General features: G+C 35.4%; 2 protein-coding genes across 2 annotated transcripts; one reads left to right on the top strand and one right to left on the bottom strand.

The window, feature by feature from the left end:
• Positions 1-4,888: 4,888 nt before the first annotated feature.
• On the bottom strand, positions 4,889-14,543 carry ca7 (carbonic anhydrase VII). The gene is made up of 7 exons (XM_055208007.2): positions 14,387-14,543; positions 11,585-11,782; positions 10,820-10,938; positions 10,088-10,183; positions 9,858-9,920; positions 8,164-8,319; positions 4,889-5,367 (listed from the first exon to the last, which is right to left on the bottom strand). Exons 1-7 carry the CDS (start codon positions 14,421-14,423, stop codon positions 5,245-5,247), a joined length of 792 nt encoding a protein of 263 aa, XP_055063982.1. The 5' UTR covers positions 14,424-14,543; the 3' UTR covers positions 4,889-5,244.
• Positions 14,544-16,475: 1,932 nt separating this feature from the next.
• Positions 16,476-24,413, top strand: nae1 (nedd8 activating enzyme E1 subunit 1). Its single transcript, XM_055207998.2, has 20 exons — positions 16,476-16,633; positions 16,987-17,090; positions 17,186-17,246; positions 17,349-17,379; positions 17,471-17,542; positions 17,688-17,767; positions 18,250-18,359; positions 19,317-19,426; positions 19,557-19,619; positions 19,719-19,782; positions 19,869-19,960; positions 20,049-20,108; positions 20,673-20,806; positions 21,065-21,140; positions 21,237-21,276; positions 21,479-21,565; positions 21,666-21,758; positions 23,567-23,681; positions 23,826-23,875; positions 23,978-24,413. The coding sequence occupies exons 1-20, from the start codon at positions 16,584-16,586 to the stop codon at positions 24,085-24,087; spliced, it is 1,602 nt and encodes a 533-aa protein (XP_055063973.2). The 5' UTR covers positions 16,476-16,583; the 3' UTR covers positions 24,088-24,413.
• The last annotated feature ends 393 nt before the right edge of the window (positions 24,414-24,806 follow it).

The raw sequence follows: 24,806 nt of genomic DNA, 5'->3' as shown, positions 1-24,806 counted from the left end.
ACAGGCTCCTGTCTCTAAAACAGTAAAATATTTTAATAAAGTTATTTTTGCGACAATGTCACTTATTTATAAACTAATAGAGGAGCACTACAGTGAGTTTGTAATTGTATCTGGAGTCCGCTTTTTCTCCTCCTCAGGCGATATTGGTTGTTTTTCAGACTGAGATAGCAGTTGATATTGCTGATATCCAGGCTTCCAAAAATATCAGCAGCTATTTTTATGACACCCAGATGCAGTTTACATTTCATGCCACATTGATTGCAGCCATACATTTTGTGCTTGCTCAGGTATCCTTAATCTTTAAGCTCAGCTTCTATTCTGGGAGGGCTATTTTTGCAGCTATGTTAAATATATGCTAGACATCCAGCCTCATCCATTGTTAATGAAGCTGCAAACAGACAAAATTCAATGAATTAGACTGCTCAAATGACAGATAACACACAACGGAGCCAACAGAGATAAGGCTCCACCTGGGATTGCTTACTGTAGCAACCAAAAGCATGACCTCATCAGTGCATGTGAAGACTTCATGATGTCATCAGAAAATCCATGACCTTGAAATGTATCAAAAGAATGAAGTCTAAGTCCTGTTTTAACTAGGTATTCTGTTGTAAAATGTACATTAAACATTGAGGACGTCATAGACCATTTGTCTTAAACCTATCCATATTTACAGTATATGCTGCCATCTTCTGGGCAAAACAACAAAGAAATCCTGTATCAAATAGAAAAACTAATAGAAAAAACGTAACTACACTGAGCTAACGTTACTGTGTATTAAATGTCTCCCATCATCTATAAAACTGAAATTATTTTCAGCAAGATATTTGTTCCAGATATCAGTTTAGCACTAGCCAGACCAAAAGCTGCTTTTAAACAGAAGCTGGTTTAAGTGACTAAATGTGATATTTTATAACAGACAGATCCTGAGTAAATGTCAAGTTCAGCTCCTTACGAGCTTTAGGCAGAATGTTCCAGTTTAACAGGACTTTATTATTAACCTCCAGTTGCCCAGTTTCTGCTGTTGCAGTGCATGACAGTAAGCATCCCTCAGTCCACCTTATTATCTTTTCCAAGTGAAATGATCCTTATCCTGATTATCTGATGGAACATGTTTGTGCTGTTGAATATTCCACACTTAACCCAGAGGTACTTAGTCTTCGCTCTGTGGTCTGAGACTGCTCCCAGCGGGAAAATACTGCCTCATAGATTGACAAGGTTAAACATTCACCATGGCCACAGTCAATTCAGGCTGTGACACATTAGAAGCTCAGTTCACAGTGAATTGTAAGCTGAACTTACAATAAACTGCAACCGACATTTGAATAGGTTTTGTGATGACTTTAAACCTTTAAAAAATTAAGAATTAGTCTACACTGCAAAAAAATCAGTAGAAATTACAGTGTTATTGCAGCTGGGTTGCCGGTAACTTACCGTAGTTTTAAATTTATGTTATTTACTGGGAAAAGTTGGTTCAACGTTAAATAAATTTTCAAGGTGACATAGAATGATTGAACGGGGTATTTATCCTTGTTCTGTGATGTGACATGTAGACAAAAAAATGTGTTTGGGTCTGTAATGCCTTAGAAGCTTCCTAAAAACCTCTCTCAGATAGCTCTATTAGGGTGGGGGATTTTAAACAAGTGGTTTTGCACTTATTTGGCCCCCCCCATGGCTTAACTTGCAATCTCATTACTGATTGGCTGACTTTGCTGCCACTCAAAAAAATGTAGCCAATTATTTTAAAGTGGAGGGGCAGTGAGATCCTGTGATGTCATAAGCATCAGTTTTTCAGATTGGGCCAGTTTCTGACTGACATTTCTAAAAGAGGACTTTTTGTATGTTCGTGAATGCAGGTAGACTCCCATTGTTCAACAAAGTCAAGGTAAAAATGTTTTTTCATTCTCTGTCCCCTTTAAATATTAACAAGTCTTTATCTTTACAGGATAAAACTATACAATAACAGCCTAATGCAAAGCATTCTGGGAACAAGAAATCATCAACCTTTTTCTGTTTTTTGCTTCAGATTTTGTTTCCCAGAATGCTTTGATTCATGCTGTTTTTTAAGTTTTACTCTGTAAAGACAAAGACTTGTAAATATTTAATGTTCATTTAACTTTGAACAAAATGTTGCCAGTAAATAACATAAATTGTAATTTATGGTAAGTTACCGGCAACCCAGCTGCAACACTGTAATTTCTACGGAATTTTTTGAAAGTGTAATGCATTGTCTTACAAAGGCAAACAATACTTCGACTGATAGTAGTTTTTTTGGAAAACATACGGATGTCCTATGTTAATACTTACAGTAAACCATCAAACAACCATTGCCTAAATGAGGTAAAATTATCTTGTTTTTGAGTCACCCTTATAGTCAACATTGGAAGTGGATCAAAACCTTTTCTGAATGTTCCCTTCAAATTTTAAAACCATACCCATTCTTGTCTTAGAATGTTGACTAATGCACATGGCATATAAACTTAGGAAATTTAAAAAAAAAAAGTTCATGTGCACTTTTTATTTTAATATGTATATATTTATTTACTTGATTGCATTGTTTTTAATAATGAAGAGCTTGCTTAAAATGTTATTTGTGTAAGCCCAATAAGAAACTTTGAGATGACCTTGAGATGATTTTTTTTTACATTAAAACAATTTAGTTTTGAATTTACACCTTTGGATTTTCATATTTTTTATTTCGCATTGTAGGTGATACAGAGTTTGTTCCTACCCCTGATGAAAATATATTTAGCTGAATGCAAGTTGTGCATTCTAGGTCCTACATTTCAACATGCTACACCTCAAAAAATAAAAAAAGCAACAAAAGCTGTCACTGGGGTGGTACCTTTTCAAAAAGTACACATTTTTATTTACAGGGTGCATAGGAAAACTTCAAAGGTACATATTATATTAGGCCCATTATAAAGGGGACCGACAGCTACCTTTTCTCTGACAGTGAACTGAACAGAACTCAAGTTGTTAATTCAATATGAGGGTGTCAGACTAGTGCAAAAACTAAAAATGAGTTGTTTTAACTCATGGTTGGGTAAAATATGGAGAAACCCAACAGTTGGGTTATATTAACCTAGAAAATGTCCATAGTGTATGGGTTTAAACAACCCTACATTTTACAAAAAAGCTAATGTGGCTATGCTTATTGGTTTATATTGATTCATGTAAATGCACAAATAAAAAATAGGATGCATGGATGCTTGTATACACAAGTTAAATACTGATTAAATATGGTAGGATTCAGTGTCTCTGTCTCTATCCAAGTTTAGCAAATTAGTAATTTACTGTGGTACAGTGCATGACAAATGGTAAAATTCAGGATGAGTTAAGTCGCTCCCTAATTCATAAGGATGCTATCAGGGTTTCTGGTCATGCAAAATTTTGAAGGATGTGAGGGACCAACCGCAAATTTGCAGAGGGAGCAGTCTATGAAGAACGACATCACAATAACTGACAAACACTTCTGAACTATGCTTTACAACCAGATGTGACTTGTATAGTTGCAATCAAAAGTCTACATACACCTTGCAGAATCTGGAAAATTTGGAAAAAACAAGGAATTTTGAATATGAAGGTTTCTTTTATAGTCCCGCAACAAAAAAGTTATTCTACATGACAAATGTTTACAGAAAGCTATTTAAATAAAATAAATGACAATTTACACTGGTCACCCAGTCCAAAAGTTTTTTTTAAAGACATTTATTAATATTATTTTTGGATTAAGTCTCCAAATTCTTATTTGTGCCACTGTAAATCAATTAAAGGGAAACTCCACTTTTTTTGAAAATATGCTCATTTTCCAGCTCCCCTCGAGTTAAACATTTGATTCTTACCGTTTTGGAATCCATTCAGCTGATCTCCAGGTCTGGTGCTAGCACTTTTAGCATAGCTTGTAATTCATTGAATCTGATTAGACCATTAGCATTGCCCTAAAAATATAGAAAGAGTTTGGATTTTTTTCCTATTTAAAACTTGATTCTTCTGGAGTTACATTGTGTACTAAGACCAACAGAAAATTAAAAGTTGCTATTTCCAAGGCAGATATGGCTACTAACCCCTTGGTTATTTTCAATAGCAGGGGACTATTTTCAGGCAGTGGGTAATATCACCATACCTGCTGCAAACAACAGCAGCAAAGTCCTTGATTATTACACCGTAATGAGAGTATAGTCCTAGCCATATAGCTAGCGCCAGACCCGGAGATCATCTGAATGGATTACAAAACGGTAAGAATCAAATGATTAAATCTAGGGGAGCTTGAAAATGAGCATATTTTCAAAAAAAGTGGAATGTCCCTTTCACGTCTAATGTCTGTCACAAATGTTACTTTTATAATCCCCTCATTTGGAAGTACCAAAAAGCTGGTTTTATCCTAACATATAGTCAACGACAAATAGATCAAAATAATTTTATTTTGTAAATATTTTGACATAAAAATCAAATATAAAATAGTTGAATTCTTCCATCACCAAAAAGTGAATGAAGAACTAATACTATCTATTCATATTAGTGACACATCACAGTGCATTCATACAAGTTTCAAAGTGTTAATATGCAATTCTGCAATTGTTAGGGCTTTGTTTCAAGAAGAGACATCTGTTCAAAGAAGAAGAAGAACACATACCCTATCAAAGAAGTTATTAAAAGCCTTGAAATTAACAGGTTACATTTCAGACTGCTGGATTTCTAACACTTTCCTCCAACTGCGAGCATCCAGACAGCAGTCGACTAATTTGACCAAATTATAGTCGGGACCCTTTGGAAGCACAAATGTCACAGACATCTTCAACAAGCATCTGTTGCACAAGCCCGATCAATGCATGCTTGAGGTCTTCACCCAAAACTATAAGCACTGGACAAAGACTTACCCATAACATACATAACCACACTGTTATAATTCATGCAACTACATACGAATACATACAACATATATAGATGTGAAAGAAAAAAAAAAGGTATATCAAAACCTACACAAAAACAATATTTACAAAAGATGTCATGATGTATTCCCAAGTGTTGTCGTAAGTTTGAGATTTCTTTTTAAATCAAGCACAAGGTTGTTGATACAATTCATAGTGTTACTCCATGTTTCTGCACATACCTGATATTTCATAAGTAAACTTAATGTTTGATATGCACATTCAAGGAGGAACAGTAATTTTATAGTTTGATCCATCCATCAATCTCTCAGAGCTGACTTTAGAACAGTTTCTGAAAATAGTGGATTGGGGCTTACTTAAAAGAGGCCCTTACTGTCCTGCCTTTAAGTGGCTGTGGTGGCCGAAAGTTGTTCTCCATGCGCTTTCGATTCTCCTCATCCTCGCTGTTGAAACTCAGTGTCCGGAACTTTCCCATCTATGTCCATACAGCATGGAAAAGAAAGCTTATAAATTGGTAATGTGATGAACACTACAGCAGGGGTAGGCAACTAATCAAGGTCTAAACTGAGTCACTTGAAAACAACAAGTTGGTCAAGATTTTATCAGGGTTGGGGCTAAAATCTGCAGGACATCGGCACTCCAGGACCAACGTTGCCTACCCCTGCACTACAGCAACAATACAAAGAAAAGGCATACATTGTTTATTATTTTATAGCTACAATCAATAAGCTGTACAGTAGTGTTTTAAACTCATGCCAGATGGGTGATTATATAATTGCAGGTACGTTTGGTGTTCAATGTAATTTTTCTGCTTTTTGAATATTTTAATAATTTGGTACTCATTGGCAATTATATAAATCACTCAGATGTGACTGGCACCAGTCAACAAGCCAACCACTTCACCTTGTCTGACGTACAACAAACCACTTGTATGACAGCAATTTGGGTGCGTTTAATTGGCAATTATGTTCACATTAATGTAAATTAATTTAAAAATACAAAAAAAACTATGACACCCTCAATCACAGCGCATACAGTACAGGACAAATACAAAACTCTATGCATGTAGATTAAAAATATTAAATGGCCACCCTGTTGCAAAATGACCAACAGCTTTAGTTTACCCTCACAGTCTGGAATCTGATGCAAACTGAAGTGCAAAATAACATCAAAGATCCATACGGGAAATCCGGAGAGGGTTTTGGATAATCCAGGACTACGCCTTAGTTATATTAGGACATTTAAGTAGTTTTTAATATACCTTACAAAAAGCAATACTGGTACAAGGTGTTTTTAAATGAAGGCAGCTTAAACATGCATTTTAGACTAGTATAAGCCCTGTATAAACGATCCCAAACGAGACATAAGGGCCTTATCTAGCAAAAAGATTGTCATTTTTGACAATAAAAATAAAAAATATACACTTTTAAAACCACAATTTCTCGTCTAGATCCGGTTCTCAAAGCGCCAGCACGACCTTACACAATATGTCATGACGTCAAGAGGTCACAGAGGACGAACGCGAAACTCCGCCCCAGTGTTTACAAGTGTGTTGAAAGAGGACCGTTCCAACGTTGTTGTATGTCAACTGATACTCATTAATGTCTTTGTGTCAGTTTATTGTTTAAAATGGTCTGCAAATGTGCGTTTTATATATGTAACACGTGACCTCCTACGTCACCACGCATTTACGCGAGGTTGCGCTGGACCGGACCTAGACGAAAAGTTTTGGTCCAAAGCTGCATCTTTTTTTCTTGTCAAAAATGACAATCGTTTCGCCAGACAAGACCCCCATGCCTCGCCTGGGATCGTTTATAGTCCTTTGAAACGCCGTTGAAAAAAACTGTTAAGTGTTGAGTTAAGTATAAGTGTTGGGCTCTATTAAAGTCCATTAAATTGAGAAAAATCCTGCAATGTTTTCCTCAAAAAACATAATTTCTTCTCGACTGAACAAAGAAAGACATCAACATTTTGGATGACATGGTGGCGAGTAAATTATCTGGATTTTTCTTTTAAGAAAATGGACTATTCCTTTAAGGCTTACATATTTATACAAAGCCAAAAACTTATATTTTGATTTCATGGGGGCTTTAAACTCTGACCTGAATCCATCTAATAATTATGAGTTAATCCACACTCAAGATCATTCAGATGTAAAATTCAAATGTAAAAAACACACTCAGACACACAGGCCATTCACCTTCACAAATCAAAGAATATGGTGCTTAAACAAAAACTTTTATAGTTACAGTATGTATCATTGACAAAATGCATACCTACATAATTCTGTCAGCATTATAAAAAACCTTACTTCAAGAGTGTTAACAGAAAGTTGTGATGATATTTGTTTGTGTGACGTTTAACAGCCTTGCATAACTCATAATCAGACAATTAAAACTCCTGACCATGCTCAGTTTCTGTGAAGAACTGCATATACCAACATTAATTCAGACAAGCATCAAACAAACTTGATTGCATATCTTTTGTTTAGGGTTTAGAGAAATCCCCCAAGGTGACAGGAGAGGTGACATCATTTCTGACCAGATTAACTATCATCAGCAGCATATTCCAATCTTGTGGACAGACCCTAATTTACATCACTACCCGAAAATTTGATTCAGTGGGATAACTTCCCACAACAATCTCCCTGCAAAACCATTTATTTTCATAAACAGACAAGATGATGACAAAAACAAGCTATAGCATGTTTTTGTCAGACTGATCTCACGGAAAGTTGTGTTATAGTCACGCAAAATTTGATTAATTTATTTGTGTCCATGGCACGAAATTCAGCCTTTTCGTGCCCTGAGCACGAACGTCTCTGTGTCAGTCGCACAAATTTCTTTTTCATTTAATTTCATTGAATGTATTTTTTTTCTCATTGTTTTTTTTCTATTCTCTTACTATTGTCGCTTGGGGTTAGAATCACTTTGTGTTACATTTTTAGACATCCCAACTCCAGGCGAGAATAGTTTTAAAAGCGGAAAAAATAACATGTAGAAACCAATACATTAAAATACATCCTAACCCAAACCCCAAAACTAATCCCCACTGCAAGCGTCAAAGAACGTCATGCCACAGACAATTTTTATTTACAGAAATTCATGCGGGTGACACGAAAAAGACATTTGTGCTCAAGGCACAAAAAAAGCCTTATTTTGTGCCATGAACACAAAAATATCAGAAAGTCATGTTATAGTCAAGAAAATTGTTATCATGTTGGTTTTTGTCTATCGTCAGATATAAAACACTAGTCATGAAAGCAGCCCACCTGTTTCTCTGACACAAAAATAGGGTCTTTAAGAACGATCCATGTAACGCTCTCAAGTAATGGGGGAGTGGTGAGAGACCCTGGGTATGTCCAGTAATCCAATCTGAGAGGCAGGAGACACTTTGGGTTAAAGTTCTTAAAATCAGCAACAGTGTCCTACAAGGGAAAACAAGCAAACAAGTAAATCTGTACTGATGTGTCTGATCTAAAGAAGGTAACAACCTATATGTCATTCTTTTATGGCCACTTCATCTATCTCCCCTGATTGAAGAACTGTTGTTGCCTTTTACCTGCTTTCATTGAAGAATCCTCAATATATTATTATATTTTTTGAATTCATTATAATAAAAAACCCAAATCAATTCAATTATAGGTTGCCTAGAAAGATTATTTGTAGATCTTAAATTTTAAAGTAGGAATTTATAAAAGGAATACATTGAAGAATATTTATGTTCGAAATAGAAATAAAAATACTTCACTAAAAAAAACTGAATGGCCAGAATATTTTGTCACACCAAATGCATGGGGGCAGTTTCCTGTATAGGGTTTAGATTAATCTAGTTATATTAGGGCAGCTCAAACATGCATTTTAGTCTGGGACAAGGATAAGCCAGGAAACCGTCCCAAAGGGTCCTAATCGGTCGGCCTGCACATACGATCCCCCCATCGTGAATCTCGCCAGCCTTCAATATTAAACACCTAGATCTACTTGTCATCATCCCTTTCCTCTCCATCTCCTCCCTATTCATCTTTAAATGTCTTGCAATAAAGATAAATCTCCTAAAATTATGGTGTGCCATGATTCTTGTTTATAGAGTCAAAAGTGCTCCAGATTCAAATAAACACCTCTTATTTTTTATAGAAACAACCTACCTAACATGTTTCAAAACCATTTTTTTTAACTCGCATGCAAAGAGGTAGTGGTGTTCTTCCACATTAAAATTAATGCAAAACAGGGATAAAAGTACCACAGTTATTTGCATATTCATTTGGCATGCTACTTAAAAACCTAAATTGTTTTCCATCCTCAAAACGGGCTTGTGCACAATTCAGAATTTCAGCCCTACAGGAAGTTGAATTTGAATTGGAATGACAGGAAGTGGAATTAAATTCATGGCAATTCAAAGAAATTCCACAAAGTCACACAACAGAAAGAATCTCACATTCAGTGTTAGGAAAGTTACTTTGGAAAATTGTTTGACAACCATTTGAAATACTTGGTTAAAGTAAAGCATTCTGGGAAATAAAGTCATGTTCCATCGTGTTCCACAAAATTACAATTACAAAAAAATCTAACTTAATTATTTGTTATGTGTCCAGAGTTTTTATCATTAATTGCTGGGGGAAAACATTTCCTGTTAATGTAATCTGTACAAGTAGTTCAAATTAATATAATTTATAGAATATGTAATGCAATCATATCTGACATTGAAAGCTTCATTTTTAACACTTCACTTACTGTATAATATGTATATGAATTTCTTTGAATTTCTATTGAATTGAAATTTTGCTTCCTTTAATTCGAATTCGAATTGTAATTCTAGATCCTGTTTTTGACATCAATTCAAATTCAAGAATTGAATTGGAATTTAGGAGTCATTCTTAATTCAATTCTGAATTGTGCACAAGCCTGCCTCAAAAAGCTCAAAATGTTTTCCTCAGGTTACATACATTTGCAATGTTAATAAACATACCTTGAATTTCACCATATACATTGCATCTGTTATTTGATGAAGACCTTTGTGCTCAGCACCTAACTGAGACAAATGAAAACAATCAAAACCTTATTTTTATACAACAGGCACAATACATAGCAAATGTGCATGAGTCATATATTTTGTCTACAAACATGACTTTTGTCTAAAGTTTGTCTTTCTGCACTTTAAATTAGATGTTTAGCCAAGTAAATTAAGCAAACACTAACATCCAGAAAGATACCAAGTACAGCCAGACCATCAGGCGCTTGGGCAGCCTCACCAAAGGTCTTGTACTTCACCGCATTCCAATGAACCAGATGGAGCTGAAGCGAAATGGTAAAAAGTTATGATCAGAACCTCAGAGAAAAGGCGGAGACTGTGCACACATAGGTACATGTGCAGTACAAGTCAAACGTTTGGAAACATTTAATCATTCTTACTCATTTATATGTTTCTATATTATAGAATAATAATTCATCCTTATGAAATAACACAAATTTAACTAAATGAATTGTGTGTGACTAAAAATAAATAAATCAAAACTCTTACTTATATATAGATTATATTTTATCATCTGCAGTGCGGTCACCTTTTGCTTAATTTGCAAAATCTTACTTTATCAATCAGCTTTTTGAGGTCTTACCCTAACATTGATTTTAATAAGAATTCACATCTATTCTGGGATCTGATGGGGTGCTTTACTTCACTATTCTATCCAAGTTATTAATTTGAAAAATAATTTGTAAATAAAACTTTAGGTTTCTAAGGAACAAAATAGTTTGGCACAACTTTATGTTTACAAAGTCATTTAAAACATACACCTTTAGATTAAAAGATTTGTAAGATCATGGGAAACACGGGAAGTCAAGTTTTTTCTTCAACTTTTGACCAGTACTGAACATATACCCACACTCAGAGCAGAAAAGGATTCAGTTACTGTCAATTTTCTGCACCTTTACCTCTGAAGGATAGATTTTCCCACTAACTGTATGCTCAGAGCCACCACAGTCCTTGCCACCCCAGTGGAAATGAAATTGTTTAAGTCGGTACATGTTGACAAGAGGACCTCCCTGGATTACTAAGAGAAAGAAAAGTGCCTTTTATGCATTCCAAGAGCATCTTTATTTCTACAAACTCTGTAATATAACTATCCTGTAAAACAAACCATTATGTTTTATGTTTTTTTTTTATGTCGGACTACACTTTCACACTACCGTGAGGCATTTACATTATAACCTGCATGGCTGATGTAAAATGTAACATTTACATATACAATGGTAAGTGATACGTGTTTTGATCAGTTTCAAACATGCACCAATTTCAGAATAGAGACCATTTTGGCATTTGTGTGCATTCATACATTTATGCTCATGTAGTTCAAGTGTGTTAGCCAAACTAAGGTCATGGGTTCAATTCTCTTTAAACACTGATACTAAAAATACCTACAGTATAGACCTACAGTAACAGAGAGAGATTTCAATTTCAATAAAAAGTTATTTAAAAATAACAATGTTGTGTAAAAACAAATGCCTTTGGTAATGAATTTAATTTTTACAAAATACAATCAAAAATTAAATGAGAAAAAAAATCTTATTTACCAATGGTTGAAGGCATGCAAAGAAATTAGTTGCTTCATTTACTGTCAATAGTAATTGTTTTGTAAAAGCTCTGTCATTTCTTGTCAGCATAACATGAATCTGTAATGTTTCATCACTGATACCAACCTGATCGGTCATCTACGTCAATAAACTCCACTACCACAGAATGGCCATTATTTGAAATGTTGATTGAAGTGCAGTTGTCATAAAACAGTGAGATGGGTGACAGTGTAGCATCATAAACTGCACTGCCAGGAACAATATCAATAGGTGATTGTCGGTTCCCCTGGGCAATGGGATAGGCTTTGTGCCACACAGCTGGACCTAAAAACATAGTATGTAATGTAAAGAGGAATGTATAAACACAACATGATCATTTTCAAATTACTGATTGTCTAGTAATTGTACTACTAACTTTATTGAAAACTTTACTGCTTTACTTCTCTAATATTTTTAATTAAATTAAGATTTTCATTATATCTAGGAACATATGACGACAAAAATCTTGAATCTTTACACTAAGTGCAAATAGCGTATCTTGTTGGCAAACCGTATTTACACTAGCTATAACACTGAAAACAGACAGCATGCAAAAATCAATGGCTTGAGTGGCGAATATGACAAGTGTGTGGCTCTTAAATCCAGTGTTGCCAGATACAGCTGATCATTTCCAGCCTAAAAGTTTCCTAAAACCTGTCGAAATGCACAAAAACACACTCAAAACGTTTGATTAACAATTAGTTTGGTATTTGAAACTACCATGATTACCATACCATGCTATAGCAACAAACACCAGCCGCAGTTGATTCCCACAAGCATTTCCTGACAGCATGAGTTTAATGCAGTGGATCATTAATTTATGCAATGTGCACTTCATGCAGTCGTGGCTTCCAACAACTGACTTTTTTCATGCATATTAGAAACACAGTCCATAACTGCAGAAAATATATTTAGTTATTGTCTGTCACCCTTAGAAATACAATACAGGAGTTAGAAGTATCTATCGTTACACCTTTCTAAAATAAAGCGCTTGCAGCTGTCGACTTGCATGACAATAGACTAGGGGAGACCGAGTATGATTGTAACACTTTTTTCTTCAGCACCTAACTACCATTTTTTAGCTACATGTCTGAAACTTTAGGCAAAGTACAGTACCCACATTTGTGTACTACAAATTTAAATTTCTCCAACTATATCATAGACTTTTTGAGATGATGACAAATACAAGGTGGTCCTTTGTTACAACCTACTGTGGTAGGTTGTAACACATACTGGGGAAAGTTGCACAAAAAATAAAAGTACTCCAAGTGTTATGCCACAACAAAAGTTATATTTTAAATGAATAGCTGCAACAATAAAATATGTATGAATATGGGAGTGTATGTGCATATTACAACACGTATTACAACATCACCCATTGTTTAGCTAGCTGTATTAGCATGGTGCTTTGAAATGATTGAAATAATAGAAAATTCTGTAGAGATGTCAACACAGACGGCAACACCTCCATGTAGGATCATAAAGGAAGTCTAAAAAACTGAAACTGTCACATGACTCCTATCTTATCCCTGATTTGTGAAATTGGTAGTGTTACAACTCTCTCCCTGTTACAACTATACCCGGTCTCCGCTACTTAATTTTTCATTAAACATGTAGGTCAGCATGAACGTTTTTCAGTGGCGAGTGAGATGGTGGATAGGCTTGGTTTGAAAGAGATCTTACCCTTAAATGCAAAACAGGCACAGGCTGTTGGTGGTGATTTAACAGGATTGCACAGCACTTGAATGCCACTTGGGTTTTATTTACCTACTGTATTTAACTATATAAAACCCGCCAAACTGATCCCAAACCAGCCCATTTTTGTCCACCCGCCCAAAAATTTTTTACCTGCATAATCAAATTCAAAACCACCCAACTGGGTAGAAAGCAGCCCAATCTGGCAACACTGCGTAAATCTAGCATTTGACGTGACGTCACTGGTTCGAATCAGCCTTTTGCTGACCTCGCTCTTCTCCATTTTCCTATCAGATATGAAGTTTATTTAACCAAGTTTGGAAGAAGCATGGTCATGTAATCCAACCAATCAGCACAAAGAGATGTCTATAGCTGTCCCTCACCGCTGTCCCGTGACATTTGTTTGCAGAATCCCTCCTCCACCCCATTGCCTCATTCTCAGCCGGTAGGTACATCTATCCCAGTTAAAGAGCAGCATGCCAAATATGTTTCATCTCATTCCCTTTTGATTACATGTTAATGCGAAGTCATGAAATCACATTAAAAAGGCATTTATTTTCAATAAAAATGAAGAAAACATGGTAATAAAGTGCCTCAAACGACTGTTTCCGATGTTAATTATTGCATCCTCTTAATCTAGAAAAATACTCAGGTGCAATCTGCCAATAGAAAGTATAGACAGCATTTACACTTATTCCAAATGTATTAATTTTATTTATTAAATAAAACTTATTTTCACTTACTGTAAGTAGCATAGCACTGATAAAACGCTGATATTGTCAGTTAGTGTAAATAACTGTTATTTTAACTGGGTGTAAATAGCATCTATAGCTAAGAAAATACTGTATTTGCACTTAATGTAAACAGCAGCTGTCTTAAAATCTACTTCATTCTGATTTTGGACCCCATATCATATGCAATATTTTTTCAATGATCTGCACATATGTTCTGCAATTCATAGCAGAAATTTTGACAACATACTCTCAACCTCGTATGAAACCTGGTTTAAACATCATCTATGCCTTTAAAAGATAACCAGGCTAATCTCGTATTAAGAAATGTCCTGACAATACAGTAAGCAGACTAGTGTGCAACAATGTGAATGTAACTACATACGACATATTAAATAATAAAATAAATAAACACAAAGCATTCCTTAAAAAGTTCACTTCAGATTCCATACCATAGACCTACCATTGACGTCATCATATCCCCAGTGATGGCCAGTCATTGCGCTCTTTTTACTCTGGCAGATGAAAGATATTGGAAAGCACGAGACAAGCTCCTGCGCGCGAGTGTTTCACTAGACTAGAAATGTGTGTGAATGGACGCTAATGACAGAAATAACAGGTGAAATGAATCGTGCTGTGACTGATTGACATGTTAGCTGATCCGCTCATGTCCCGCCCCCTCTAAAGCCGATTTCACAGTACACACGATACCTGGGTGACGATATCGAGACGATGTCACGGTGTGTTGAATATTTAAATATCGGATATTTAAATTTTCTTCTATTTTAATGGGTAAGGGCTTTGTTGTAACGCATAATAGAACTTAAGTGAACGCTGTAGCATTTAAGGGTTTAAACTTATGTTCCTTAAGTGAATATCCCCAAAATGACGATATAAAGAGATCATGTCATAAACTGTTAAATATTTAAATACTCAAATTATTATTTATTTTTAGAATTTGGGTTAATTTCATCTCTTTATTTGAGCAAAGTAAATTATTTAATAACAGCAGCTTCAGTATTATAACAATTTGTTTTTCACTTTATCTTAAAGACAATGAAACTTTTATACACAGTGAATTTTTAATTAATTATAATGTGATTTTTGAAGGAAGAACAATAAAGTAGGCTATGTGTTAAACATGTAGCCTCTGCAGTTCCTGTTTTGCTGTGATGTAAACAAAAACTAGCTGTTGGTAGAAACATTACCTCAAATCATATTGTCTGAGTCTGAATAAAATTTCAAGCTGTTAAGTGATCAATACTGCAGAATGGCACCGAAAGAACAGGTGAATGGCATTACAGTTAAAACATTTGAGAACATTTTTACTGTTAACTTGGTCAACTCAATAACTATATATTTTTTTAAATGTGAACACCATATGCTGATTAGTGTATTTTGTGTGAAACTGAAGCAGGCTTTTATTCCCTAATTCCTTAATGGTCTGTAGCCTGTGACATAAAATGGTATTACTGCACTGAATCCATTTACAGAGATTAAGTAGAATTTGTTTTAGATGTTTAAACAAGAACATCAGCAGTAGAGTGAAAACAGTAACACAATGCAACAGAAATGTAAAAAATGTAGTGGTCCTATTTGGTTGGTATAGTAGAGAACGTTTGGAGTAGAGCTGTTAAAAATGTAGATATTTGTATATTGCTAAATGTTTGTTGTATGAGATGTAAATTATAAAAAGATAGGGCAGTTTGTTATTATAACAAAGTAATATTGCTGGATCAGTACTAGTCAGTCCATGAGGGCTTTGAGGAGGTGGATAGCTTCAGAGAGGAAAATGTAATTCTTGAAAAATATTGAAATAAATATCCATCATCTGCCACAGGAAGGTGATGCCCAGACAGATCTGAAGAGATCTTGTGAGTCGTATTTGTGGCTTAGAAGGTGTAAACCTTTATCGTGAATGGTAGATGACAGCCAGTAATCTCAGACTGGACAAATTTCAACAAATGGTGCTTTGAAAAGGTAATTCCACACAATGGGTCATCCCAAGATTTTTATTATAATGTTTTATATTATTTTTATACATATTTACCAAGTGTAATTCAAACAGCTTCATTGTTAAACACAATTGCAGTCATGGAATGATGTGTTTACTTCTGATTTGAGTTTGCCCATTATGTTTTGATCTTTGAAAGTGTTCTCCTATTTTGCACATTATTTAGCGCATGCTTATTTGTTACTTCCCCTATTTTGCACATTCCATTTGAGTTCTTATTGTTGTCCCAGTTTAATGCATATATGGTATAACATTTGTTTACATTCTAGATTTCTAATTTTGTTACATATGACTTTTTTTGTTATTTATATTTATTTGACCTCTTTCTCTATTATTACCTGCACAGTCTAAGTGGGCCAGACCTACATTTCACTCCAAGTTGTATCCTGATTCCTGTGTTATAATAGTTTTATTATTATTATTATTATTATTATCTTCGTACTAGATGTAATGGTCAACAATAAAACGTAAAGATTATTTAATGTGGAAATAATACTGTAGGTAAACCTCTCTGATTTTCAAGAGCGCTCTCTTGTGGCCAAACAGAGCATTAGCACTTTAGTCAGTATTGAATCTGCCACTGTCAATTTCAAAATAGTGAAACAGTGGCGTGCCGGTAGGATAAAGCTGCTGTAGACAGAGGACCATGACAGACCATAAAACAGTTAAAGAGCAAAAATATGATCGACAACTCAGGTACACCGCTATCGGGATTTCTGGACACAGTATAAGGCGTTATACGTGCACAATGATTATCTTTTAGCACTAGCTTAACCTTCGCTTTTACATTAGCGCATGAATACACATAGGCCCAACGTGATTATCAAATGATGTATTTTAATACGGATAGCTGGACAGTTAAGTTACCACTTATCTAAACGAATTGCATTATTATTATTTTTTTTACTAAATATTTAGCTCGATAACAAAGTGAAATGGATAGGGAAACGCGTGTGGTTTGTTGTTATGCTGATCTGTCCTCTGTATTTTATTATTGCATACTATATCCTAATACTTATATTCTGGTTTTGTTATGGTTAATATTTCAGGTTGTGGGGTGATCATGGACAGGAAACTCTTGAAAATGCCCATGTGTGTCTTATCAATGCCACAGCAACTGGCACTGAAATACTCAAAAACCTTGTGCTTCCAGGTACATCCCACACTATACACCTTAAATCATAACACTGACATAAATCTGTGTGGATTAATTACCTTCATACTTTATGTTTCTGCTGTCTTTCACAGGCATTGGAGCCTTTACCATAGTTGACGGACACAAAGTGTCAGGGGAGGATGTTGGAAACAAGTATGTCTCTTAGCACTTGTTCTTTAGTAACTCGTTCTTAACTAGTTATGCTAAGCAGACAGTCATGTGTGTACTTAATCATGCTTTGGCTTTCTACTGCAGCTTCTTCCTCAGCAACAACAGTATTGGAAAGGTAAACAATGCAGTTTGTTCAGTAATGCAGATATTAAAATAATCTCAGAACTGAATGTGACCCTCAGATTCGTGTTTTGGTTATTTTGCAGAACAGAGCTCAAGCTGCGAATGAACTTCTACAGGAGCTCAATAGTGATGTGTCTGGAAACTTTGTGGAAGAGGTCAGACTTCTAAAAAATGTCATTAGTGTTCAAACTTAATGTGGTTTACAATCAATATTACAATGTTTCATTCAGATGCCTGATTGGGTGTCTGCTCTGTTATAATGTTCTTATATATTTTAATTAATTTTATGTTCATTTTTAGACTCCTGATAAACTTTTGGACAATGACCCTGAGTTTTTTCACAGATTTAGTCTAGTGATTGGTGTACAGCTTTCAGAAAGGTAATAATGCTAATAATAATAAATGTAATAAACAAAATTTGTGAACCTGATCCACAAATCCAGGCATAAGCAGCATGGGTATATTTGTAGGAATAGCCAAAAATTGTATTGGTTAAAATTATCGATTTTTTTATGCCCAAAGTCATTAGGATATTAAGTCAAGATCATGTATTTTTTGTAAATTTATATATATAAAATCTGTATTTATCATTAGTAATACGTTTTGTTAAGGATTACATTTAGACAACTTTAAATACGATTTTCTCAATATTTTGATTTTGCACCCTCAGATTCCATTTTTTTCAAATATATATCAATGGAATGCTTATTTATTTAGATTTTAGATAATGTATAAATCTCAAATTTCAAAAAATTGAACCTCATGACTGTTTTTGTGGTCCAGGGTCACATTGTGAAATAAAGCTAATATTTATCAAAGGTGGCAAATTTTCATGCATTTTATTTTGTCTTCATCTTAACAGCACATGTTTAAGGTTGGCCGTTGTTTTATGGGAGGCGGGTGTGCCATTCCTTGTATGTAGAACGTATGGACTTATTGGTTATATGAGGCTTGCTGTAAAGGAACACACAGGTAAACCAAAAGTCATGAATTACTAAAGATTTTCCAGCCTAATAATACAAGGGCTAAAAATGACTAGTCGGCTGTTCTTTTACCCTACTTACTAGTAAATTTTTTAAATATATTGTTTTACACATTCTCACAATTTACTGTATTTTCCAGACTATAAGTCACACGTTTTTCATAGTTTGGCGGGTCCTGGAACTTCTAGTAAGGTGCGACTCATATGTCAAAATTATTTCATAAGAGAAACCATTACGGTCTACAGCCGCGAGAGTCCGCTATTTGCTGCTCCTGTATTTATGTAATTCAATGGATTCAGTGATGCAGAATGACTTCGGCACCTTTTTGAACTTGATTTGGCTTGTCGTGTTAATTTAGCCTATTCAGTCTCCCAGGTATGTTCTGTATGCTATTGTGTTTGGTGAATAAATGGTAATATTACGTTAGCATGTATGGACACCTATTCAACCTGCTGTTTTGTGTGCCATTGTTTAGTTGGAAAAACTTGCCTTTCCAGATTAAACGTCTGTTCTTCAGCTTGGATTTTGTGAAATAATTTTCTAAATAAATGCGACGTATAGACCATTTCAAAAGATGTAAACAACACTGGTCCAGAACTACTTCCTTTTTCAGTTTGTGACTGTTTTTTTATTTCACACACATATCATTATCTTTAAGATGTTTGTTTAACTTTTTGACTCGGTTCTATATGTTCTGTTGGTTGTCCTTTAACCCAACGTTTATCTATTGTTAAAAAACTGAAACAGGAAGTGCTTCTGGACCAGTGTTGTTTACATCTTTTGAAATGGTCTATAGTCCACTGCGACTTGTATGTTTTTCCTCTTCAAAAAGCATTTTTGACTGATGCGACTTATACTCCAGAGCGACTTATAGTCCGGAAAATACGGTATATACTTTAATCCTATGTTTAAAAGTTAAAGGACCTGTTTTTGATCTGTACTGTAGTGGTTGAGTCTCATCCAGACAATGCGTTAGAGGACCTAAGGCTGGACCACCCATTCACAGAGCTCAAAGCCCATTTAGAGACCTATGACCTGGACAACATGAATAAGAAGGTAAGATTAAAGGTGTCGATAACCAAGATAAGAAATGTCTTTCCTTGAAAGTTTCCTTGAAAGATGGCCCATGCATTGTGTTGCATATTTAAAATGTTCACAGGTGAAGTCTGCATTTTTTCTATTTTAGGATCACAGCCATACACCCTGGATCATTATTATTGCCAAATACTTGGAAAAATGGTATAGTGAGGTAATTTTTGACATGTTCTTACAATATGTGCTTTTTGAGCATAAGACCTCACAGATGTCACTGCTTCTAACCATATGTATTGTATATCCTCTAATTCAGCACAACTCTCAGTTACCAAAGAATTATAAGGAGAAGGAAGCTTTCAGACAACTGCTCAGAGAAGGTCATTCATTGGTTATAATCATATTGTCATATTTAAGCCATCATTTCAACTCACATCTGTTTTGTGGCTTTCCTTTGTTTTCTCAGGAATCCTAAAGAATGACAGTGGGACACCTGAGGATGAGGAGAACTTTGAGGAGGCCATCAAGAATGTGAACACAGCTTTGAACCCAACCAAGGTAAATCTTCTCATCCTTGAGGTGTTGTCTCTTTTGTTTTCTGTGTGCGTTTAATACGTATAGACCTTTCTTTCTCGCCCTGATGTAGATCTCAAGCACTGTTGAGGACATTTTTAACGCTGAGCAGTGTGAAAACATTACCTCACAGGTATGAAGCATCCTATTTGCATTCCTTATCATATGTAGAAAATAAAGCAGCGCTATATTAAGGGTGCTCCAATTGATTGGGCACCAATCATTATCGGCCAATATACATTTAGTAAAGTTTTATTTTTTTGATTATGCCACATAATAAATATATTTGGCTTTAAATAGACCCTGGAATCGATATTGCACCCTTGCGCTATATGCAGCATTTTATACTGTACCCTGTAAAAAATTCTTTGCTGACTTTAATTTTTTTGTTGAATCAACTACAAGTCATTTTCAACTTACTATTATTTATCTTGACTAGAGATGAGTTGTCATCATAACTACTACAGATGACTTTTTTCAAATATATTTTATAAGTTATAACAATCCATCTCTTGTCAAGATAAATAATAGTATGTTGACATGACTTATAAATCAGAGTTGATAAAACAAAAAAATTTAAGGCAGCAAAGATTTTTTATAGTGTATGGATTTATTGGCAGCAGCCTTAATGTTACTTAGATATTGTACACAACGATGGTGCCTTTTTAAATGCTATGTTTTGTATGTGTTAACATAGAGCCCGTCCTTCTGGGTGATGGCACATGGAGTTCGAGACTTTGTTCGAAATGAGGGAAACGGTAGCCTGCCTGTACGAGGAACCGTCCCAGACATGATTGCTGATTCTGACAAATTTATCAATTTACAAAACGTGTAAGTTTATGTATTGGTATTGTGGTCACTAAAGCGACATACGCTTAAGCACAAAATGATGGGTCATATAACTCAATGACTAACAAATGGTTATTGTTCAGATGATTGCCCTAGGTTAATGTTAATGGCAGAACATTATGTGTTATGTATATGTATGTCTGTCTATTTTCTTGCATGAGATATTCTGTTAACACACTTGCTTGAAACAATTATTTTAAAGTAGTAAAATGGCATTTATTTGACATCTTTAATTTTCAGCTATAGAGAGAAAGCAATGAAAGATGCTGCAGTTGTGTCCAAACATGTTGAATCACTTTTACAGTCAGTTGGAAAGGTAATTATATAATCAACATTTTGATTTGTAATTAATAGCAGTTTGGCTTGTGATATTACCAAATACTAATAATAACATTGTTTGCTTGTCTCAAAGCCTCCAGAGAGCATCTCTGAACAGGAAATAAAGCTCTTCTGTGAGTATTGCTTGACCAGCATACATATGACTACATAAACAAATCAACTATAACAAATGTGACAAAGTCACATGAGTGTTCAATGAATAATAAGATACAATATTTGGATTCAATTGTGATATCAGTTAGTTATAAAAATGCATTGCTCTATTGCATATAAATGTCTAGTAATGTCAACCCTACAGCATTTTGTACCCCACAGGTAAGAACGCCGCTTTCCTGAGGGTGGTGCATTGCAGGTCTCTGTCTGAGGAGTACAGTGTGGACACTTTTAGTAAAGATGAAATCAGTAAGATCTCTCTGTGGATCCCTTTAGTTTATGTCAGAATGTTTATATATTTTCATCAGTGTTTAGTGGATGTGGTTCAGTTGATGTTCTCCCTTCACAGCGTCCTGCATGGACAGCCCTGACAATGAGATGGTTCTCTACCTCATGCTTCGCTCAGTCGAACGCTTCTATCAACAACACTCACGTTACCCAGGTCAGAAGATTTCTTCTTGTACTTGCCAAATACCTTTAAATTTATACGTTATGCTCACTTTTATATACTTTGTCTTATTTTGTTTTGTTGTATACAAAGCAATTGAAGGTCTTGCAGATACTGCATATTAATTTGGTCGTCACTTTACCTTTTAATGCTTAATCCTGTTCTGTACACACAAACTTCAGTAATTTACGGGACTGACAATCGCATTCTACAACCGAATTAACTTCCGTAAAATGCAGGTAGCGACAACCGCATTTACAGAAACTCTGCATAGTGTATGCAGAACCGAACTGAACAACTAGTATTTAATAAAGTGTTTAAACGTGCATCATGGACGTGACAGGTCTCTCTTCTGAAAAAATAAATGCATAGAAGGAGAAAAAAATCTTCTGTTTGCGTGGTGCAGAAATTGACAGAGGCACGAGCGTTTGCTGACTAGTGTTGCCAGATGTTGCACGAAAAAAAAACTGTGAACAAGAAAATCCAATAATAAACCCAAATAGATCCAAATGCTTTACCTCAAAGATTAAAATATTTGGACCGGCATCTTCACACTTTAATAACACCAAAAACTTGATTGCTTCACGGTTAAGCACCAAAACGGTATGCAAGTACAAAAAAGACGAGGACTTAACAACACTGCAAGGCAGCGCGCAGTGTGGAGCAGCCTCACAAAATGCGTACAATACAAAACACCAAGACGGTTTATTGCAAAACATAACGCTGTTAAATTATTTTGGTCAAAGTTGTGAGTGATAAGCATGCAAGATGCCAAATTGTTGCTATGGTTATTTCTGTGTCAATTATCACATTTTTGGGAGTGAGTGTTGTTCCGTACAGACATGAAACGAACATTTAGGGAATTCACTACCGCATTTAAAGGGACACTCCACTTTTTTTGAAAATATGCTTATTTTCCAGCTCCCCTAGTGTTATACCATTTACCGTTTCAAAAACCATTCAGCCGATCTCCGGGTCCGGCACTACCACATTTAGCATAGCTTAGCACAATTAATTAAATCTGATTAGACCATTAGCATCACGCTCAAAAATAACCAAAGAGTTTCGATATTTTTCCTATTTAAAACTTGATTCTTCTGTAGTTATGTTGTGTACTAAGACCGACAGAAAATTAAAAGTTGCGATTTTCCAGATGGCTAGGAACAATTCTCTCATTTTGGCGTAATAATCAAGGACTAACATGGCTGCAGGAGGCACAATTATATTACGCAGTAGCCGAAAATAGTCCTCTTAGTATCTTTCAATAGCAGGGGACTATTTTCGGGCACTACGTAATATCATTGCGCCTCCTGCAGCCATGTTAGTCTTTGATTATTAAAGGCGGAGTCCATGATGTTTGAAAGCCAATGTTGATATTTGAAATCACCTAAACAAACACGCCCCTACCCCAATAGAATCTGGACCTTCTGTTGATAGACCCGCCCCACACATACGCAACCCGGCATTTGATTTGATTTGATTGGCTATAAGTGTGTTTTGGTAGTCGGCCCGTCTCCTTTTCCAACGCGTTTTTCAAACATGGACTCCGCCTTTAAGCCAGAATGAGAGTATAGTTCCTAGCCAGTGTCCCTTTAAATGGGGTTGTCACTCCTGAAAATTTGCAGTGCGTACGAGGCCAAAATAGCCTTTAATTTAAATTTCAAATGTCAATCATTAAAAACAATTCCGTGGTGTATTTTAAAATACTGTGGTATTTCCATGATACAGCCACAGTTGCTATTTGTAAATGTACTATATGTAAACCTGCATTATGAACTGTTACACATGCTATTTTTTTCCAGGTGTCTACAATTACCAGGTGGAAGAAGACATCAATAAACTCAAGCTGTGTGTAAACGGTCTACTACAGGAGTACAGTCTGAATGTCAATGTGAAAGATGACTACATCCATGAGTTGTAAGTTTAAGCCTTATGTGTACTTGATGAATATTTTTCTAGAAATATGTTCAACAACATTGACAGTAATGAAGCACAAGTTCCCCAGTTACCCTGTTTATAATTCATCGGTTAAAGTGTAAATGTTATTTCTGTGTCCTACAGCTGTCGTTACGGAGCTGCCGAGCCACACACAGTAGCAGCTTTTTTGGGAGGTGAGTATAAACATGGTTTTACAAGACTCATAATGCATGTGACGGCCACCTTAGCTTAAATTGATTATTGTGACTCGCAAGGAAACTCTCTTGTCTTTACAGGATCAGCTGCTCAAGAAGCCATCAAAATCATCACACATCAGTTTGTACCTTTCAACAACACGTTCATCTATAACGCCATGGCACAGACTTCTGCTACTTTTCAGCTGTAGAACAATCTTCTCTTCTCCATCACTTTTTCATTCCTTTATCAAAGTGTCAAATGAACAAAATTGTAGATTTTTGGCTGATGGTTTGCTCTTTAGCCTGTTGCACACCAGACAAGACCTGTTAGTTTTTTCTATGTTATTGCACACTAGAGTCACAGCAGAGCACCGTGGACAGATGCTGTTGGTGTGTGCTACTCATAAAAAATTATGTGTTTGAATTTAAATATGTGGCGTGATGCGGCGCTGCACTTCTTACCAAGTGTTCGCCCCCCTTTTGACAATACCAGAATTTATGCTGCATATTGAATAAACAGTATGTTTCAAATGCTCTTGTGTGGCTTATGTCTGCTCTGTTTTTGTGAATGAAAAGGCTCAGAAGAGAAATCGAATGCTTCTGTCACCAGTAGAGTGGTTTAAATGTTATAATATAGTGACTCTTGTTATTTTAATAGCACCTATTTCATTGCTAAAAACGTTATTTTGTGTATTTGGTATAATACAATGTGTTTGCGTGGTTTATGGTTGAAAAACACATTATTTTCCACATACCGTAAATTTTTGTAGATCCATATTTCACTCTCATCCTGAAATGCACAGATTTGAGAAGCTCTGTCCCTGATTGACCAGCTAATCTGTACGTTGTGATTAGCCTGAATACCTCTGATGTCAGCCGGAAACGTGAGGCTCTTTACCAAGTTTTAAAGATTCGGTTGCTAACAGTT

This window comes from Misgurnus anguillicaudatus, chromosome 21 (assembly GCF_027580225.2).
Source record: "Misgurnus anguillicaudatus chromosome 21, ASM2758022v2, whole genome shotgun sequence".
Classification (NCBI taxonomy): domain Eukaryota; kingdom Metazoa; phylum Chordata; class Actinopteri; order Cypriniformes; family Cobitidae; genus Misgurnus; species Misgurnus anguillicaudatus.
The sequence above is the reverse complement of the archived record's forward strand: the minus strand, read 5'-3'. Positions and strand labels throughout refer to the sequence as shown.

Excerpts from the sequence above, each read along its gene's own strand:
- ca7 (XM_055208007.2), bottom strand. The coding sequence starts at position 14,423 with ATGACTGGCCATCACTGGGGATATGATGACGTCAATG. Across the intron at positions 10,939-11,584 it reads TGACGTAGATGACCGATCAG|TAATCCAGGGAGGTCCTCTT; the intron begins GTTGGTATCAGT and ends TCTTTCTCTTAG. Across the intron at positions 5,368-8,163 it reads TTTTTGTGTCAGAGAAACAG|ATGGGAAAGTTCCGGACACT; the intron begins GTGGGCTGCTTT and ends GTATGGACATAG.
- nae1 (XM_055207998.2), top strand. The coding sequence starts at position 16,584 with ATGACAGACCATAAAACAGTTAAAGAGCAAAAATATGATCGACAACTC. Across the intron at positions 21,141-21,236 it reads TTTTACAGTCAGTTGGAAAG|CCTCCAGAGAGCATCTCTGA; the intron begins GTAATTATATAA and ends CTTGTCTCAAAG. Across the intron at positions 21,566-21,665 it reads TTTTAGTAAAGATGAAATCA|CGTCCTGCATGGACAGCCCT; the intron begins GTAAGATCTCTC and ends CTCCCTTCACAG.